Source organism: Labrus bergylta, chromosome 4 (genome assembly GCF_963930695.1).
Source record: "Labrus bergylta chromosome 4, fLabBer1.1, whole genome shotgun sequence".
In the NCBI taxonomy this organism is placed as follows: domain Eukaryota; kingdom Metazoa; phylum Chordata; class Actinopteri; order Labriformes; family Labridae; genus Labrus; species Labrus bergylta.
In genome coordinates this window covers 29,684,748-29,706,242 of record NC_089198.1, presented here as the reverse complement: position 1 = coordinate 29,706,242, position 21,495 = coordinate 29,684,748, and the positions used below count along the sequence as shown (strand labels likewise).

General features: G+C 40.3%; 1 protein-coding gene across 1 annotated transcript; it reads right to left on the bottom strand.

Annotated features, from left to right (window-relative positions):
• Positions 1 to 90: 90 nt before the first annotated feature.
• On the bottom strand, positions 91 to 20,704 carry gad3 (glutamate decarboxylase 3). The gene is made up of 16 exons (XM_020628529.2): positions 20,491 to 20,704; positions 18,315 to 18,422; positions 17,292 to 17,398; positions 16,888 to 17,023; positions 14,874 to 14,964; positions 13,478 to 13,590; positions 13,210 to 13,325; positions 11,540 to 11,619; positions 10,650 to 10,704; positions 9,369 to 9,485; positions 8,162 to 8,226; positions 6,631 to 6,709; positions 4,541 to 4,690; positions 4,053 to 4,160; positions 2,514 to 2,603; positions 91 to 2,419 (listed from the first exon to the last, which is right to left on the bottom strand). The coding sequence occupies exons 1-16, from the start codon at positions 20,516 to 20,518 to the stop codon at positions 2,246 to 2,248; spliced, it is 1,617 nt and encodes a 538-aa protein (XP_020484185.2). The 5' UTR covers positions 20,519 to 20,704; the 3' UTR covers positions 91 to 2,245.
• Positions 20,705 to 21,495: the final 791 nt, after the last annotated feature.

The window sequence follows — 21,495 nt, the reverse complement described above, 5'->3', positions numbered from 1 at the left end:
TTGAACAAGCTTTGTTAGCAGAGAACAATGAGTAAAGTTTGTTCAGACAACAGGAGGGTTCATTTAAAATGTGACTGCATCACACACACAGGCAAAACTTCAGATTTTCTTCTTTTTAATGCTCTCTTCATGACATGAGAGAAAGGATAACATTTCTATTATTAAATGTGATTGAAGAAGCAACGTGCTGTCTTGTATGATTTCACTAGGGATCAGAAGTAAACGAAAGTAGATTTCATGGGACAACAGTTTCCTGTGGGTTAGGGTTCCTTAAACGAAGCAGGAGGTAAATGTGTCTGGATCAGGACAAACAATGGGATATGTTCTCCATAAATGTTATTAATATTTCCATTAAAGTCAGATACAAATTAATACATGTCGTGGTGTTCAATGCCTCTTTAATCAGCGTTTATTGGTCACAAAATGATCCTGAACCTAGGAGAGACCCTTACACATCTGTAGAGTGAGTACCACTATAGTACTCTAAATCGCTCTCAGACTGGGCGGTCTCTGTATTTTAAATCAAGACCACCCCTTACTGTTTTTTATAACATTAATGTGATAAGAAGGAAAATGCCCCTTTTCTAAACTAACAAATAACTTAAATTTGTAATTGTATTTTCATGCCCCAGTAAAGATTGTAGTGAAACAAACGGTGCAGATATAAATGTTACAGACCATCTCCTTAAGTTTAAAGCGACATGAGGTCAATGACAAAAACTTGTCCAGACATGAAGGTGATCTGCTAAAATAATTACAGCAAAGTGGCCAACATAAAGACACTTAAACATGAGTGGTGGGAATCTCCAGAGCCCCCCCTCCCCCCCCTCTCATATGATATTATTACGAGACAATATTTCGATTTTAAACATTTTGCGATATACCGTAAAATCCGGTATATAAGTCGAACCCTGTTTTGAAGGTCTCAAAGAAAAAAAAAGTTGAAACTGTTTTCCTGCGTGAGGATTTATATTGTGTTCAGCGATGTCTACAACGTGCAGTTTCTGTGTAGCTGTGTCGCTCTTAAAGTTCCGTCTGTTTTCACTTTCAGGAGTTTGCGCTCCTACTAGCTACAGTACGGTAGTTGAGCTCTCAGCCTGCAGGGAAAGTTGTGACTTGTGAGGCACGGACTCCTAGCTTGCGAGTTGTTCTGCCCGACTCCATTCGTCACTCTTTAACTTCAATATAGGACTCTTTCAATCAAAAGAGAACTCCACAAGGTTTATTTACAGAACAATATACCACTGTTTCTGTAAATGAATGATTATGACCTCGTGAGGGAGAAAAGATGTGAAAAAAGTTGCGCAGCCAGCCCAAGACTGCAGCCTGGTCTGTGTTGCCGTCTTTCCCAGCACAGCGTGCACTCGGCTTTCAATACACAATGAATGGGGATGGGTTTTTAATTACATCAGGTTGTAGTTAGTGGCTGCTGCACCCGCTGTAATGAAGGTGCGTGTTTCAGTATTTTGTATTGGTCGCACTGGTGTATAAGACGCCGCCAACTTTTAAGACGAAAAAAAGGTATTAAAAGTGCGTCTTATACACCGGATTTTATGGTACATTAATTGAACTGAACTGAACACAAACAACTTTAAAACTGCAGTAATGTTTAACAATGCAACTGGGGGATATCCCAGCACCCCCTGCATCACTCTCTGCTTCTTCCTCTCTCCTGGAGGTGTGTTTAATGGATTTAAAGGTTGTCAGATCTTGTGAGGGGGGGAGGGGAGGAAGCAGAATGAGAAGCCCCCCTATGTTTCTAAAATGACTGACAGAGTGCCCCCTAGCCCCCCTTAGTAGTGTGTAAACATTAAACTATTAACATTAAAAACATGAAACGAGACTGACTGTGGTCCCCCAGGATCCTGCTACACAGAGATATATTCATGAGAGAAAAAGAGAGCAATCATGGGAAGGTTTTAGTAACAACTTGATAAACAAGTCACAAAAAATGGATGAGAGAATCAAAACTAATGGGGTTAAATGATAAGTAAACAGAGCAGATGGGCCGCCGACATCAGTGACTCACAGTGTAAACAGGAAGAAGTGTGAACAGATTTGTTGGTTTGAAAAACTTGAATCATATAGAACAGCTTTGATTTAATTACAAAGTTAAGCTGGAAGTCCATTTCACCACGTACCCAGACTGTATAAACTGTACACTACTGCTGCAGGGAAACAACATCTCCTGTTTCCTTGAACCTGAACAGAGCTGAGACCACACAGTCCTGTCAGAGCTCAGAGCTCAAAGGTCATGACCCAGCCAGGCGATCTCGTCCAGCAGGAAGTCGACGTCCTCCTGCTGTGTGGCAGGGTTGGAGAACACACACCTGAAGAAATTCACTTTGTCCCCCAGCGGCTGATAGCCAATCAGCACAGAGCCCTTCTCCATCATCCTGCCTTTGATCCGAGGGGCCACCTGCACAAACATTATCATCATCATCATGGAAGAAATGATGATTCTGAAGCAGAGTCAGAACATCACCCAGAGGAGGTCTTGTGTTCAAACTGACCTGATGGAGTCTCGTGTCTCTCTCTGGTCCACGAGGAAGCTCTCTGAGGCTGGGAGGGATGTACCAGAAACACACGTTGCTGTGCTCCGGCTGTGTGGGAGACACAGGGCAGAAGTGCACAGTGAGGATCGAATGGTTATCCAGATGCACAACAAATAAGGCTTATGAGAAAATAAGAGAAAAATAACTTCAAATGTTACTAGATACCAAAACTCAAATTAAAACCATAGGACCAAACATCAATGTCATTGTCTGATCAGACTCTCAACTTAAAAGCTCTCAGGATCTCAGAGACGCCTAGTGTCTCAGAGATCTATCACAGATGATCAACAGGACACATAGCAGTGAAAAGTAAAAGACCTGATGTTTAGGATACAAAACTGCAGTTTAAAGGGAAACATATTTTGTTTGTTTTTTTCGGTTGAGAGACAAAAACTCCTCAAAATCTTTTTAAGAAAAATGATCAAAACATCTGGGACTGAGTTTTATGACCTTTACAAGATGGTCAAGATCCAGAGATGGGGACTTGAGTTTCAGACTTGGATTCCAGACTCAGTTAGGTCGCTCAAACATCTGAGTCGAGACTTGAGACTCGACTCAGACTTAAAGATTTGGAACTTGTGCACTCTATTTTTCTGTTGTCTTTTGAGCGCATTAACACTACAAGCTAAAAGTTGTTTCCTCCCATCAGGTGTAACCTTCCACATCTGGTGAGCTAGCTGCTGACACTCCACTGATGACACCATGGCGAGCATTGAGCTTCTGTAGTGCTGTCACTATTCGTCAGCTCTTTGGGCTTCAATAACTTCCCGCAAAGCCCAAACAACAGATTCACCAAATGCAGTGTCTCAAGCATGCTGGATGGATCACATCAGACTTTACCTGACACCCGGCCCGAAAGAGCTGGGACTCAGTTGGTAGAGTCGTCGCCTTTCAACTGGAAGGTCGAGGGTTTGATCCCCAGCTGGCCAACATGTCCGATGTGTCCTTGTGCAAGATACTTAACCCTGAATTGCTCCCACTGCTTCAGTAGCGGTGTATGAATGGGATTAGTGACTTCTGATGGATGATACTACATAGCGACCTTCAGTGTATGAATGTGTGTGAATGTGTAGGTGTGACATGCAGTGTAAAAGTGCTTTGAGTAGTCGGAAGACTAGAAAAGCGCTATATAAGCTCAAGTCCATTTACCATCTCCGTCGAGATGACAGAGGTACCTCTCAACTTCATTAAAACTCTCATGATCTAATTCCCACATTGAAAAATGTGTTGCTTGAAAGGTTTTTGCTTTAAGGTGGGTCATAGATCTTTACATCTCCTTTAAGGTTAAAAATGATTGCCTCTTCAAACAGTTGAATGTGGTGAAACATTTATCAGGTTATTTACTCTAATCTGTATCTCAATTGTTCCACCACATGTTCATGCACTCTGCAAAGTCAACATAACCTCTGACACACTAAGAATGTTTTTTTATTAATTAAAACAATGATTAAAACACGGCGCGCAGTTTGATTCAAATAGTGAATGTAGATCTCTTACTTTGTGTCTGAAGACCAGCTCAAAGTCTGTCCTCCTCTGCAGCTGATCGTACAGATACTCAGCATTTTCCAGACATTTGTTGACCTGAGATCCAAACCCCTCCGAGCCCTGAGAGAGAGAGAACGAGAGAGAGAGATGGATGGATGGATACTCCCAGGAAGGTACAGACAGTTTAACACGCAACGTTGACTGACTTATAAACTTAGTAAAGTGAGACGAGTAGGTGAAATTAAAAGAAAGTTTAAATGCAAGCTGCACTTAAGAATATAAAGAGTACAGCCATGACTTAAAGTAAGAGAAATATTATTAGGATAGCAACAGCCAAAATGGAAGACTCAAGGCTTCAGAAATGTAGTCTACAAACTGATGGGTGAAGTTACTGCGGCTCCTTAGAGTTTATGATTCAGAGTTATTGAAAGCACAGCAGGTGAGAGGGAAAGAGAGACATTAGATGAGACAACAAAGTGATCCACTGAGGGCATTAATACCTTTGCCTTCCACATGAGCCAGAGTTTAAAGGCATCGACATGTCGCCCACACTGGATGCTCTTGTCCCCGGTATCGTAGCTCACATCATAGGGTTTGTCTGTTTGGAAAAGGTACACAGCCCCCAACTCATTACACTCCTGCAGGAGACCCTGTAGAGGGAGAGAGGGACTGTACACTCAAACACAATACATATATAAATGTATATATACATGTATATATATAACAAGGGCAATCCTTGGAGGAAACCTCTAAAAATATAAAAACATAGTTTTTAGGTTTATTGTTCCACAAAGATATTGTAAGGTTTACGTTTACAAACCACACTTAACCAACGTTTGAGACAGTCTTAACAGTAATTGTTTTAAAGCTCACATACTATTCTCCTTTCCAATCACTAAATAAGTCTCAAAAGCTCACCAAAACATGTGTGTGAAGTTTCTTTATCTAAATCCACTCTGATCCTGTATTTGATCATGCCTATAAACCCCTCTATGGCTCGGGCTTTCTTGCTCCATGTCCTATTGTTTACAGTGAGAAGGCAGACTCAGACAGCAGAACAAACACCTAGCTGTGGGAGTGTCACCCACCTGGGGGAGGGGTTACTGCCCTTTGTGATGTCATGGAGGGTATATCTCCAAATGGCCTGTTTGAGCACACATTTTCTGAATAGTAGAGCAGGCAAAAGACGGAGAGGATGGACTTTTCTCATAATAATGGGGGGTTTGGAGACAGACTAGGGACACATATTAGTGTTAAAACAACATGGTAAAGTGTATTTTGAATTATATGTGACCTTTTAAGCTTTTATACTTGGAAAACTTTGAATATTATGAGAATATAAGTGTTTATGAAACACAGGACTTTATTTATATTAAAGCAACGATTAGTTGTTTTTTAATCTTTTGCTATTTTAAGCATCATTTACACACAAAATGTTTTTAGATCTGTTTAAACTAGATTAACGGCTAAAGATTAAAAGATGATATTGTAAATCAAAAGGTCAAAACCTGGACTTTAACCAGGAGGCAACAGTTTGTGTAACGTTTGACAGAAATGTCTACGATGACTCAAATTCTTTGGATATGATGAGCTGTCTCCTGTCTGTGTGGGTGACACAGAGAGCCCTAAAGGTAAACTTACCCGACTAAAATCCACAGCACAGCAGAGATATAAGATATGTGTCAACTGAGCATTAGATTAAAGCATTAATGGAGATTCCCTCCATAAATAAGGATTATGCAGGTCCTGGATTGGGCAAAACGTTTTTACTGAAGTTGTCCAGGTAACAACTTGATGATCGTTGTCTAATTGTCTTTTTCCATGCACTTTAGTGTTTCTTTCTTGTTCAGTCAGTAATTTAGAAGACTGATGTTAAAGTCAACAGTAACGTCTACCCTTTCTTCTTGTTTTAACCAAGTGACAACCCTGAAAAATGAATCCTGCAGTTTGTCGACTGTGCACTTGAGGCTGGCTGCAGAAGCACCAGAAGTCACATAGACATCCCATTAAAACAAGCCTATTTATACAACAGAAATAAGAAATATGTTTACAGCCTGGTTAAAAAAACAAAAAAGGTCAGCATTGCGTTAAGTTGACAGAAAGTTAGGCTGAGACGGGATTCCCAGCATGGTGAAGCATTGTGGTTTACAAATTGGTCTTAACTTGAAATCAACCAATAAACTGCAAACCAAAATATTTAACGATGTGTTTTTTTATGTTACAATGTATACAGTCAAGAGTTAACCAGCTGTTTGTGTAAAGTGCCATTTTAGATAAGAAGTCCTACACTTGCAGTACAGAGATTTTGACCGTATCATCGTCATGGTGGCACTTATAGAGAGTCAAAGGATTACCAATGAAGTCAATGAATTCATCCTCTGGGCTCTGTTACTGCCTGTACAAAGTTTTGGGGCAATCCATCCAATGGTTATTTTTCATTTTAAGTGGCAGACCAAACAAGAGATTGACAGACAGACAAGCCACCATGGCTGAAAACTAAGTGGCTAACTTCCAAGGCTGAAGAGTGGAAGAACCCAAACATAATATTACTCCTTTACACTTCAATAAAGAGAAGAGGATGTTTTCTTACTTTCTTCTTGACCAGTATGACGGAGCATTGCAGGGGGACTCCCATCATCTTGTGAGGATTCCATGTTACGGAGCACGCTCTGGAAATCAAACATTCTTATTCATTTAATCTTTGATTCCCCCATGATGCATGAAATAAGTAACCATAGATCCTGCTCATGTCAGCTCTAGATTTGTATCAAATCTTCAGGAGAAAAATACTGCAGTCAAAACACACAAAGATTCTCTGCTGGATCCTGAGTCCCTTCTGGGAGAGAACTGATCTTACTGGTCCAACGACCTAAACCCTCACATAGTTCATGATTGGAGAGATATATTGCCCACTCAGCATTTTATACATAAAAACCAATCGCATACCTCCATGATGTCATTTGAAAGCTTTGACCACATCTGTCAGAAACTCCAAATGTTTCTTACATGTCTGAAGCTAAGCCCAGCAACGCTCTTCACGTCACAAATCAAGGCAACTGAACACTATTGAAATGGGGAGAGGAGGTGAGGGTGGAGAGCGTCAAGTTCCTGGGGGTTTACATCTCAGCTGACCCCAGCTGGTCCAAAAACATCTCCTGCCAGGTGGAGAAAGTCTAGCAAAGACTCCACTTCCTCAGGAAGCTGAAACAGGCTCACCTCCTACAACCACTGCTGATAAACATTTTTTGGGCCACCACTGAAAGCCTTCTGGTCTCTTGCTGCACTGTGTGGTTCAGCAGCTACACAGCGGAGGACAGGAGGGACCTACAGCGAATGGTGATGCCGGCAGAGCGGGTGATCGGGACTAAACTACCAGCACTCAGAGATGTATACTGTACACCGGCCAACTCCAAAGGAAAGCCAGCTGTATTATTAAAGACACCACCTATCCTGGAAACTGTCTCTTCTCCCCCTTCCCCTCTGGAAGGAGATATAGGACAATCAAAACAAACACCAACAGGCTGAGAAACAGTTTATTTCACAGGCAGTAAGTCTGTGTGTATGTGCTACTACTGACAAGAGCTGCTAAACTGTTTTTCATTGTTTTTATATGTTTTTAATTACAATAAAGATCTCTGAAACAAATTAATAGACTGATCTGTTTTCAAATCAGCAGGTTACTGTACATCAGGGATTAAAAGGTAAATCTACTGTGATCTGAAGCTGAGTGTGCCTTTAAGTTTATGGGTAAACAATATCTTTATAATCACTGCACCACTCTCTGCTTGTTATGCGAGGCTGCAGGTTGGGTGGTGTAATTGATTAAGCTCACATATAATAAAGACAACACACACAAACACCAAGAAGAAGCCTGTTTAAAATGAGGAACACGTTATGTTTGGGTGATTTATTATCAGTTTGGAGTTTTGGAAAGTTACCAGCCAAGGTAAGGTGACGTGTCTGTTATTTATCAGAGGTATTTCTATGGATTGATCTTTATTTACTCTCTTATGTAACTATGACGACACAGCGTGATGTAGACTCAAAAGAGTTTTGAAACGCTGTCCCACAGAAACTCACATAAAACACTGTGTGTGTGTGAAGTGTCAAGTTGTGGTTACCGTTCAATGCCCTGTAGTTTCATCCTGTGTCTGTCTGACATCAGCAGGCCTCCGCCCCATGCCGCCTGAGGAGACAGACTCAATTATAACCAGAGCACAATAATGTATATAAATCAGGCCGGCAAACGATTAAACACTAAAATTCAATAGTTAATGACGATTAACAACATTTTTACTTAAGTTTGAATCACCATTATTTTTTATTTCAAATATTTTAGTTAGGCTTTCATTTCTTATTTTTGTACTGTCTTAGGCTCAGGATACTTTACTTCCTGTTTTGATACAAACCTGCTTTTATTTTTGAAAAAAAGACAAAAGGTTGCGACATTAACTTAACAGGAACTTGTTAGGGATTAGCTAAAGAGGATGTACAAAATAAAATGTTTGATGTCACGAGGCGGACATTACTTTTGACTCGTCAGTCTGAGCCGTCTGAGAGTTTTCTTTAAGTGAAATGAGACAAAAGGCACAGAGGTGTCGTCCTTTTCCATCTCTGTGACTACAGGGAGACACTGCTGTCTCTGCGGTGGCTTAGTTACGGTGCGTCTTAAGGGACAAAAAAGCATGCCATCAATGCAACTTAGAGACCTTAATCTCATATATAACACTGACAGCCCCAATACAGTAAATATAAACAATCACAACCGATTCCTGAACGTCATGAGTGATTCATATGTCACAGTGGGACAGCTGTGGCTCAGTTGGAGTCCATCGTCTTTCAACTGGAAGGTTGGGGGTTCGATCCCTACAGTAGCTTCTGCAGCCAAATGTCTGACAGAGCTCATTGGGTTAGACCCCTCACCCCTAAAGTCCAGTTTGTTTGATGTGATGTGATGTGATGTGATGTGAGTGCTCCAATCCGGTACAGTTCATGCACGAGCACAAGCACAGGGACACAACGTGGACAACCTCCACAAAGTCTGTAAAGAAGCTGTCATGTTCTCTGTGTTGTTCTCCAATGTGCCGACGCAACGATAATTATATTTATTTTTATTATCTTGTCTATCTCGCCTGTCCTGTAAACCAAGCATGCTTCATATTGACTTAAAGCCATGCATGTGTTGTATTACGACGTTATGAACAAGAGACTGTAACTGTGCTCAGGCCTGGTTAGTCCTGGAGCAGTGTGAGTGCAGGCCAGAGGGGGGATGGGTAGGGGGGGCAATCAAGAGTCACAGAGAAAAGAAGAGAGAGAGAGGCACCTTACATCGACATGCATCCACAGTGTGTGTCTGTGGCAGATGTCAGCGATGTCATCGAGAGGGTCGAAGGCTCCGTACACCGTGGTGCCCGCTGTAGCATTCACATAGAAAGGAACCAGACCCTAAAACAAAGAGAAAAACAAGTTCATGTACATGTACTACATGTGGTGGAATTTACATCCAACACAATCGGAACTGAAGGCACAACAATTGTATTTATGACCTGTAGAGCTGCACAAACCTCACTTCATCAGGGCAGCCTGGCTTTGGGTTTGGCAAAATGGGAGTGTTACATGGGCTGATAGCTTCAACTAACAAACCTTTATCAAAAGGGATTGAACTACAGCATCCATTCCTGTAATTGATTTCTTTGAAGCAGAATGTATAGCCTAATATTTGATAGTCTAGCATAAGCCTTGAGTTTAAAAAACATGAGATGGTGTTACAGATTCTCTGAAAATTCCAGAAAACCGATGTAATTTTACCTTTAAACAAAAGCAAATCAAAACTTTCTATCTTAACAAAAGTTAAAACTGAGAAAATTCATAAAAAGTCAAAAACTGGTATGTACTGGGAAACGCTGACATAGACCGACATCTAACAACTAACAATGAACTCACAACAAGAGGGAAAGAACACTGAGACTAAATAGCCATGGGGTAAACAAACACAGGTAAAGACAATGAGGACAAAACATAACATTTAACCAAGCAACACTAGGATAGATAGGAGTCTTTAAAACAAGGAATGTATGTCGGTCTATGTCAGTGTTTCCCAGTAGATACCAGTTCACAGACAAACTGATCAGTAACACACACCCATAGACAGAGAGAGAGAGGCTCTGGACAGACAGTGCTACTGTTAACACATATTGTCATGATTTGGTCTTATTTAGTTTTGTATTTTTGTGTATAAGAGTTTAGGTTTCCTTGTTTTCATTTCTCCCATCTAATAAAAATAATAATAATAATAATAATAATAATAATAATAATAATAATAATTTTATTTATAAGCGCTTTTCAAAAACTCAAAGACACTGTACAATAGTTAAAAACAGAAAGAACAGCACAGTAAGGACAGACTAACAGACATTGTAACATTACACACAAATCATAAAGATAACAACAATAAAGGTAAAACTACAGAAAACAGAAAATTCATTATAAGCTAAATAACTACAGAAATTCCACCACACTACACAAAGATTCATATTAAATGTATTCTATAGTGTTTTTTTCTGGGTGTAGGGAACATTTAAACTTGATTCCCCCGTCATTCATTCATACCTTTTTCTCAGCTGTAACTATTGAAGACTCCAGTTCGGCAGGAATCATTTTCCCTCTAAAAGAGCAAAAACAAAACATAAAGGAGTCAGTAAACAGCATGCCGCCTACATTTTAAAGGAGTATTACAGTTTGTTTTATAAACCCGCCCTCGCTCTTTAAAATTCTTTGGGCTCTTTCTGACTAAATAGTACAAAAAAAAAACTTTTTTTAATGGCTCCAGTAAGTTGCTCCAGTTTCACCTGTTAGCAATTTAAAAGAGAGGCTTAGTGGCTGCAGTACAAAGTTTCAGAACAAACACCCTCATCAGGAAAATGTTATTTTTGTCACCGACAGACTCACATTGTTGTTCTTCTGACAACATTACTGAGATTGACTTTTTCATTAAAGAGGAAGATGAATTATTTCTAAACCAGAAACAGACTTTAAATCGACTTATTTAAAACAATGAGAGTCCATGTACAAAACAGCTCTTTACCCTCTAATGTTGCCTCAGTCCCCCCTCTTTTTAATTGTTTTTTTTTCAGTTAAATGCTGGTTTAGGTGAACTCACGTAAGTGTAAACACATTCATCCACTTAAAAAAATATATAAATTTGCCCTCAAGATAGAGATATAGATTTTGTAGTCAACCATGGATGAATTTACTTTCAAATAAATATGCATTTAACAGAATGTAACTGTTTATATGCACACACACACACACACACACACACACACACACACACACACACACACACACACACACACACACACACACACACACTCTCACACACACACACACATACACACACACAGAGAGGCACACAGAAACACTTTAAACAAGCCGTAACAGGTGAGCAAACATGTCTTTTGTTCTGCTTTGAATTGAATGTCATTGGGTAACTCACCCACCTTTCATCACAGTGGACCATGAACACGTTCTCACTGCCCATCCCCAGCACGGCTGCAGATTTCTTCACTGAATAGTGACTCTGAAACGATGAAAAGACAGCCATTCATCTTCATTCATCTCCCCTCAATGACACTTCAAACAGGTTCCCTGTTCACACAGCTGACTGAAGTGGCTGCATTGTTTGGATCCCAGAAGAAGAAGGATCCAGGTGCACATGTGAAACTGCATCAGTACTCACTGCAGGGCTGGGATACTTTGAACTTAATATACTAGAAACTGATTGTGGTGTCAAAACATCTGTTGCCTAACAAAAGCTTTTAAATACCTATTTTATACATTCAGATTCCTGAAACTGCTGAGGATGAAATCATGACATAACACCTACATCAAAGTCTGCACATTATGACAGTCAGAGATGATTTCATGCAGACATTTATCCGAGCCTTTCCACAGCGTGTTAGACATCAGACCATCAGCACGGGGGTCATGAATGAATATAAGACATGTTCATTAAAATGTCTCTTCTGGATTAACCAGGAGAAGCCAGAAAGATCCACTTGTTAAAACCTCAAATAAACAACATGAAGACATCACAACTAACCAGCATCTTGACAAAAAGTGTAATCAGGAAATAAGCGTCATTTCTAAATAGCTCACAAGAGCAACAGTGTGCAACCGCTTCATTTCTATCCTTTTAAATCTGAGGTCATGAGCAACAGGCACTTTCTGTGATGCTGTCAGAAACTTAGTATAACAATCTGAACCTGTCAGTGACAAACACAACATTGAGTGGCAGTAGAAAGCCATAACAGGTGTTACATGGCTGCAGGCTGAAGAGATCCAGACCTTTTATTGCCAATGAATCAAGCAGACTTTTTCCAGACGCTTATAAAGGAAATTCAAATTCAGACTAACCGACTAGTTTCATGGTCAGAAAACACTCAGAGCACAAGCTATTGTAATTTGTCTGCAGGTAAACTTTGTAATTTAAACCACCTAAGGACACATTGGACATGTGGCGGCAGGAGCTGGGGATTGAACCCCCCCCACCTTCCAGTTGAGAACCGCCCCTTTAATTTGTGGAGTTTTTGCCACCATTTGCAGTGCTAGCACTGCAAGCCTTCAATCCTACCTGCAGGTTGACGTCCACATGCACGTGCTAAATGTGATCATGCATTGCTCCGGTCAATATGCCAGTTTAACCTGACACAGACCTCATACAACTTTATCTCCTTTTTCTGGATCCAAATATTGCCAAACCCCACTGCTACTGGACAATATCTGTTCGCTGTGCTTGTTTACAGCGGTGTGGTAGAGCAGGGAGAGCGAGAAGTATAGCCAGCTGCAGCCTCTGAGATTATACACCTTGTGTGTAAAAATGGACATTTTCGAATGTGGTGTGTATATGACTGCTGGGGCTCTTGGTGCCAGCCCCGAGTGGACACTAGAAGAACTGCAGTTTTTTAGCTCTTCCGCATTGGCTTCATTTTCCCACACTGGAGGTCCTAGCTTGGAGCAGGCCCATTAACCGGAGCCACAGCCAGTCTTTGTTTTCAGTCCCTCCTGTGGCTAGGGGCTACTTTGCAGTTTTAGCATAACATTGATGATGATAACGTCATAAATATGTATACTTCTAGTAGTGGGAAGATAGAGGGTAAGATGTGATTACGTGTTCTGAGGTGAAGAGGGCCAGCTGAGGCACAGCTCCCATCCCTCTGCTCTTCACCTTGGGGTAGAAGTGATATCTGGCCACCAGGATGCTGTACAGGTTGGATATCGTTCCTCCTTTAGAGAATGGACCAGGACCAGCAGTTTATGAACGAGCACACAGACACATTGGACACAGCAAATGAACACAGCTAGAATGATTTTTGTTCTTTTAGTTCGCACAGTTTATAGGAGAATCACAGCGCTCTGTTAGTGCAGCATGGATATACCTGGGCAGAAGATCCCGTCTCCCTCATCGTCAGACCATCCCACAATGCTTTGCATCTTCTTCAGCAGAATCTCCTCCATGAGGATGAAGACAGGAGACACTTCATATGTAAACCTGGTTTGGGAATGTAATGTTTGTTGTTGAAACGTAAGCACTACGACTTCAAAACGACTGAGCCGCACTGCAAACATCTCATACTTCAGATTTTAGCAGACGAAAATTAAAACTAAAATAACACATTAGACAATTAGAAAACCATCTCACTCATCTCAGAATGATGAAAAGCTAACAGAATATCGTGATGTTAGGGTTAAGCATTACATGCAGTAACAAAATACAATTCCACACCTCAAGGAGTTCCTTCTATGAAGCACTAAAGCAACAGAGCAAAAAGAGCAATTCCGCAAAATGACTGTTTGAAAGACAGCGAAACAGAAGACTGTTTCTGGATTCAAAATAATCTCCTTCTTTGTGGCCGCCGGTAGCCTAGTGGCTAGTTCACGTGCCCTATGTACAGCAGCCAGGGTTCTGATTCGATCTTGCACTGTAGTGTGATATAAACATCATAACCCAGACTTGTTCACTCATGGGCAATTTTTTCCTGAATATTTTCTGCTGTGTTCACACATCGACTCACCCCGACAAAAAAATGGGGTGAAAATCGATTCTGTTTGAGTTCACACATGCAGCTCACCCTGAACATCTTGGAAAACTTCTCATGAGTTTTTTTTTCTTCTTTGAAAATGTGTCAAAACACTAAAAGTCTGGTGGTTCCAAACATCGAGGGCTGGACGCCTTCAGAAGGGGATACAAGCTATACCTGAGGAGAAGTGATACGATTATAACGAGGGTAAAAACCAAAGCAAAAATTACACTTTAATTTTCTATTATCTCTACTGTTTTTCAAGACATCACACTATTTGATTCTTAATGATCTTAAACGTTCAAAAAGTCAAAACCTCTAAGAGTGAATGAATTTCTCCGTAATGGAACTGATAACGACTCTAAAGCCTCTTTCACACATGGACCAAACTCCTGAAAACTTCCAAAAATGATCCTACTGAGCTTCCTGTGTGTTTTATAATGTATGAAGTAAAGAAGAAGTCTGGATGAGTGAGCAAGTGGGAGTGATGATGTTTATTTCAATTAGTGAAATCTTCATGCACATAATGAAACTACTTCATGCTCTTTATCTCTGTGATTGATCACTGACTCATCAGATTGTATTTCTCAATTTAAAAAGCAACAAATAACAGGAGCTGCTATAAAATGTAGTGAAGTTTAAAGTGTAAAGACTTTAACAGAAATGTTCTAAATAAAAACAAATGAATGAAACTGTTCTAAACAGTGTTTGAATACATTTCCTCAGAGTCTTTGTCTTCATGATGAAGCCTTACATGTTAGTGTTGGCTGTAGAGGTCAACCACTCTCCAGCCAAACCAATCACATCCAGACCTGAAGACAGCTGGTTGAAGAAACGGGGATGGCCTGGATAAAACAAAGGTCAGGGGATAAAGGTCATGAGAGCGGTTACTATCCACAATAATAGTAACAGTAACAGAAATGCTTTAAGCATTAAAGTGCTGTTTAAGGGTTTTAGAAGAGATCATTGTTTTTAGAGCACCTAAGTATAACATGTCTTAGGTATCTCAGGTAGGCACGTACACCAATGTAAGATTTCTTGCTGCGCGTTTGTGTTATAAACAAAAAGCATTCAACTAACACTGAGGAGGATAAGTCGGAAACCAGAGCTGCGTGGGCTGTTCGGAGTGAGAATGCATCATGGAGGAGGAGAACAATAACAGGTAAGCTCCATCTCTCTTACCTTCAGCTCCTGCTTCCACATGCTAGTATGCAAGTCTTGACGTGAACACCCACCAACCCGATGTGGGTGGATTGCAGCAGTGGCATGTAACAAGTCACTCCCACTAGCCACTTTGGCAGGTTGAATTTTATTTTATTGTTCAAATTATTGTAATAAGACTAATTGCAGTGTGACACTACGAGTGTGTTTGCTCATTGGTCCATTCCAGAAACTTTTGACTTGAGCTTGCATGTGATGGCCAACGACACTGTCCCGTTGCTGTGTAGAAAATGGTGGACATAAAGCTGTAGGATCTATGTGGTGGCTCATAAAAGGTGTATTGAAACCAGGAGAGCAGATAACACAGAAGAGGAAACTTGACATTGAAAGAAAAAGGAAGAGGAGACAAAGGAAAAAACACCGTTTAACCAAAAAGTTGAAGTGGGCTTAAAACATGATCGATCCAAGAACATGATGTACTGCACCGTTTGTAGGACTTAGAAAGGGGAAAAGTTGAAGAGGGTTTCGTTTGTGGGATGAGCAATTTGAAAGTTGGAAACCATAAAGGACCATGAAATGCTGTCAGGGCTTGACCAGTTAGAAAAGGTAAAGGAGTGTGTTAGTTTAGTGTAGTTGAAGTGTTAATTCGTTCATTGTGAAAATTCCTTGACATTCTAAAATGTAATTTAATACCTATTACAAATAATACGTATGGCAATGAAGTACAAAAAGCAAACTCAAGGCCAGAGGGATTTTCCTTATTTGAAGGAGGAGGTTAAGTTTGACCAATCATTGAGTTAAATGAAAATGTTTTACATACATAGTGTGGATTTCAGACAGATATTGAACATTACTCTGGGCTCATCATTTAAATAATCTGAACACAATTTAGAAGATGAGACATTTCCTTTTTAATGTTGGTATGAACTGAGTAAAGCCTAGCTGAGTTATAGATGTTAATTAATTTGACATCATCCAAGGATGCTGTTGTCAGCTCTCACACTAATGATGCTGGAGAGGTACCTGCAGCATTTCATCTTTAAGCATTGACCTACTCATCAATTTGATGAGCAGAGCTGGCAAAAAAAATCTCACCATTTTTATAGCAGTCCCATTTATTAAATCAGCATACGGTTGGGCCCCATTGTGGGTTTTCTCAATATTCAATGTTTTTACAATCGGTAGGAATGTTACACACTTCTACACTAAAAGCCAAGGAATAATATAATGCCTTGCAGCATTCAGGAAATGTTTTGTGAAAGAGAGGGGGACTACAAGTTATGAGGGCATTTCAATTTCAAGACAGGTAGTATCTGCACAACACTGAAACGTTTCTGTTTGTCTATTTGTGGTGTGAAACTGTGAAACGATCTGAGTGAAGATCTGAAGCAAAGTCATCTGGTTCAAAAATAAAGATTATGAAATATTTTGAGGTACAAGGATGACGAAGGGTGATCACAATCACTGCCGGTTTGTCTGTAATGATTTACTTTTGTATATCAGTTTGTGGGTTTTGTTATATCTGCTATTGTTGATGATTGTAAAGAGTTAAGACAGTCAAAGAAACTTACAAATACACACATACACACACACACAAAGACACACACCTGTACTGACGCCATATTTGAGTGTGTCTCTGCAGTCCACCAGTATCTGCTCCAGAGTCTCTGGTTGGTCGGGCAGGTTCAGACTGAAGCCCTCCAGTCCCTCCATCAGCTGGTGAGGATGGTGAAAGTCCAGGACCTAAAAAAACACAGGGAGCAAAACCTTTTTCATTTGTATTATTCTTATATTTAATAATGAACATACATACATACATGAACCTTGAAGAGAACATACTGTCAAAGCAACTTTCATCTTTCTCTCGTCCTTCTCCTAATATATTTCATCCCTGGACTGGGTTAACTGTGATGTAGCAATATATGAGGGTTTTATTTTTTTTTCAGGATTCAAACTCAGCAGTCCTTCAGTTGATTTTGTTTAAATGTCGTTGATAGAAAGAGTCGATCACCTTGGAGCTCCTCTGACTCGATCTGCAGATGTAGCCCAGCAGGATGTTAACCAGCTCCTGCAGAAATCCTCTGGTCATCTCCTCACTGCCTGAAGCTGGGAGCAGATCTGCACACACACACACAAACTAATTTATCAAGCATACACACACACAGGCATTCCCATACTCAATTCCAATACATCTACAATATTTGTTAATTTTTTTAAATATTAAATTAGTGTTTGTTATTTTTTTCCATTGTGACTCAAATGTGCATCTAGGCTTTAAATATCTACTTACTCATTGTCTCTACTGGATTCCTGTTCTACATTTTTTTATGTGTGCGTAATGGACACTGGACAGTCAGCATTAATATCTGTGGGCTCTATTGTCCGTTGCAGTCTAGCGCTCTGTTGCATGAGAGCTTGTGAGTGTGTGTGCTTCTGCGTGTATTAGACAGAACACGCACTGGAGCAAGTTCACATGATGGAGAGCTTGGTGTAGGTCGCCGTCCCTCAGCCCTCTGTCCCTTTAAATCTCTACTGGAATGAATAAGGAAATGCACTAATATTAATCTGTAAAGTAGGTGTGCTGTTCTGCATCCTGTGTGTGTGAAACCCTCTAGATATCAGGAACATACTCCACCAAAGACTTCAGACTTTAGACTTTAGGTTTTAGTTGGTCTGTAAGGCAGTCATTGTCTGCACCTTTGCAACTGGCCACACCTCATTTCAAAACAAACACAATCCTGGGTGCTAACGGGAAAGAAGTTCATTTGAAACAACGTAAGCGCTGGGTGTTAAAATTACCAAAAGTACCATGCATATACATTTGTATGAGTCTGTTGCTCAAACACATGAATGGCCATATCTGTGCATGGTGTTATCATTTTGTAACTTGAATGTTTGGTGAGGATGAACACCACCTCTGATGCAGCCTGAATCAAGCCCACTGCAGTGACAGATCCCTCATATCCTGACTGCCTCGCTGTCTGTGAGGACGAGCACACCGGCTGCTGTGACTGTGCACAATCGGAGCTCTCACCTTTGCTGAAGATGCTGCTGAAGTCAGCAGGTGTCTGTTTTTGGTCTCTGATGGCTGCAGAGTCCTCCTCCTGTTTGTCTCTCACAGCAGATTTGTCTAGGATTCTGTCTGAAAGGAAAAAGAAGAAACATGAAATGCAAACACAAGTGAGCAGCTGATGTCTCTGCCAGATATATCCCGAGTTAAGGAGTTCATGTATCATCTTATGTCAGCCTTTGTGACAACATGACACTGGACAAAAGGAATCTCAAGTTGATCCAATGTTGCACAGATTTATGGATTTGTCACATAACACTTATGGAGAGGAAACAAGCACAGAGAGATTTGATCCATCACAGATGTTTGAAAATGTAATTTTCCACATTTGATTTCAGTAAAATACCAGATTTAAAAATGACAAATATCTTGGATCAAATGGCATCGCCTAATTTCAGGTAACATTTTTTAGAATAAGAAATGCAAAGAATATTTTTGGTCTTTTATGCCTTTATTTGGAGGCAGGGCAGTGGATGGAGTCAGTATTTTTGTATTTGAATGTTTGGCTGCTCATTGTTTGTGTGAAACTGTTAATTGTGCTGCTTGGCCAGGACGCTATTGAAATATGGATTTTTAATCTCAATGAGTTTTCTTTCCTGGTGAAATAAAGGTGAAATAAAAAAGAAAGCAGGGGCAGAGAGAGAGAGAAAGAGACAGCGACAGAGTGAGAGAGAGAGAGAAAGAGGGGAATGACCACAGACTGTAAATATTAATATTCCAAGCCTAAGTGACGTCACCCATCTGTTCCTACAGGGGGCTCCGGAGGCTCATCGGCAGCAGCCGCCATGTTGGAAATGCTGTCTCAGAATAACTTTCAGTCAACCTAACGACAGGCTGAGAGCTGGAGCTGAGGCAGGTTTTAAGCCTCTTGAAGTACTGTTACACCGCACCCACCTGTCAATCATGTCAGCTACGAGCCTAACTATGGATAACATGTATCTTTAACAAATCAAAACGGATGCTTACAGTGTGTGCCCATGAGGACAATAACTAATCAGACCTATTTCTTTTGTACCAGGCTGTAAACATGTTTATTTATGCTGTGAAAACAGCTTTTTTGAATGTGGTGTGTCTGTGACTTCCAGGGCTCCTGGAGCCAGCCTCAAGCAGACACACAAGGAACTGCATGATTTTGCACTTCACATGAGCTTCATTTTTTTAACACAGGAGGCTGCTGCTTGGTTCACACACGCTCACATGGTGCTCTTTGAAGCTGCGACAGTTGTATCAACACTTCATATGTACCATCCAGCGAGTGTGTGTGTGTCAGGTCTGGTTGCATTTGATTGACGTATAGATCGACCACCGGCTGCAGTGAGGTAAACTTCTGTGGCACATCAGAGATAGTTTAAATCTTTAGGATCTACATACAGTGTGTGTGTGTATGTGGGTGTTTCTCCGCCTCTCTTTCTCTATTAAGGACACATGAAGGGCATCAGTGGTCAGCACATTTATCCCAGAGTCTTTTTGCATATTATTCAAATGGATAGAAGTATGATGTTTTAATGAACAGCCTTCAGCTCTATACAGTAAAAATCAGAGGGATGGTTAAAAAGATCAATTTAAATCTATGAAAGAAAAGCAAAACTATCAAAAGACTACTTTTCATGGTCTTTATAATCAAAGTGGTTTACTTTAACATTTCAGTTCCAAGTTCATGCCTACAGTAGTAGGCATTTCGACATGTTAACAGTTTGACTTTACAATTTATCTTCTGAAGCAATTTTAGCACCCAAACTAAATCATCATCTTTATGTAATTACATTTTCAATGTTATCAAAGGGACTTCTAAACCACAGACTGTGATTTCTAAAAATACCAATAATTCTAATAGACACTAGTTCAGCTGCCTTAATAACAAACATTCAGATGAATCCTACCGTGTTTTAGTGTCATTTATTCCCTTTCAAAGATTTAAACCTACACTGAAACTCTGAATCCTCTGATTGCCCATACCCCATGTGCTGGTATTTTTAGGCAGGTTTCAACGACAAGCTGTAAATACTGAGCTTGAAGTGGACGTTACTATTGACCTCAATGCTGTCACCACTACAGAGCTGTCAATTTGGAAACATGATTTAGAGAGTCACATTTATATGTTTCTAATGTTTGAGGATTTCATTCTGTAGATGTTTCTTACCTGGTAGCTGAAATAAATCCATGTCCATACAAATGACTGTCAGCTCTTTGGAGGAGTTGTATTCTTTTTTTTATAGTCCAGTCTATCAGAAACTTTTCTCAAGAAGCATTCAGAAGAGAATTTTCTATCAACATTTTCATCTGTCAGAAAAAAACTCCACACTGAAATGTGTCACTAAGAAGTCTGAGTTATCATCACATCAAGCTGAGACACACTGAAAGTTTGTCGTCAGGCTGCTGCTGCATTTAAACACACACGCATGCACGCACAGGAATGCAAACACACACACACACACACACACACACACACACACACACACACACACACACACACACACACACACACACACACAAACAGGTAAAGAGAGGTGTGGTCTGCAGACAGCTGCTGTCTGTCTTTCACTGAGAGCAGAAAACAAACACCTGTACAATGTTTCCCTTACGTGACATGATGACACTTTGATCAGTCTTAAAAAGGGGAGGTTACCCTTTTACGACCCAGCTGGCGTCATGAGACCATGTGTTTTTATTTTTGGTCATTTAAAGTTATCAGTTATTTACTGAATCAATAACAAAAAAAGGAGGACTCTAAAGCTGCTCAATGCTTTCAAATTAAAACAGTTTTTTTTACAGACGTAAACATGACTTAAACCTGAAGGTCTGAATACTCAATACTTAGAGTGTGTGCTTCTACATCAAAATTTCAAACATGCCAGATCGGGCTGTGATTGGCAATCATGGCTGACTTCAAAATAAATCTAAAAAAATGGGGGTGTTCATGGTCAGAAACTGCACAGTGTACGACAGTTTATTGTCAAGGCACCAAACAGACAGGTCTCTCTCCTCGTCGCTATAGGCAACCTGGTCATTGTTAGAAATGAGCTTGATAACTGCAGTTAAATCTGCGAACTTCACGATGATGTTGTTATGGTTTAAGGCAACACAATGATATGTGAAAAGGCTACACTGTAAGGGACTGGGACAAGAGCCTTGAGGAACTCCAATG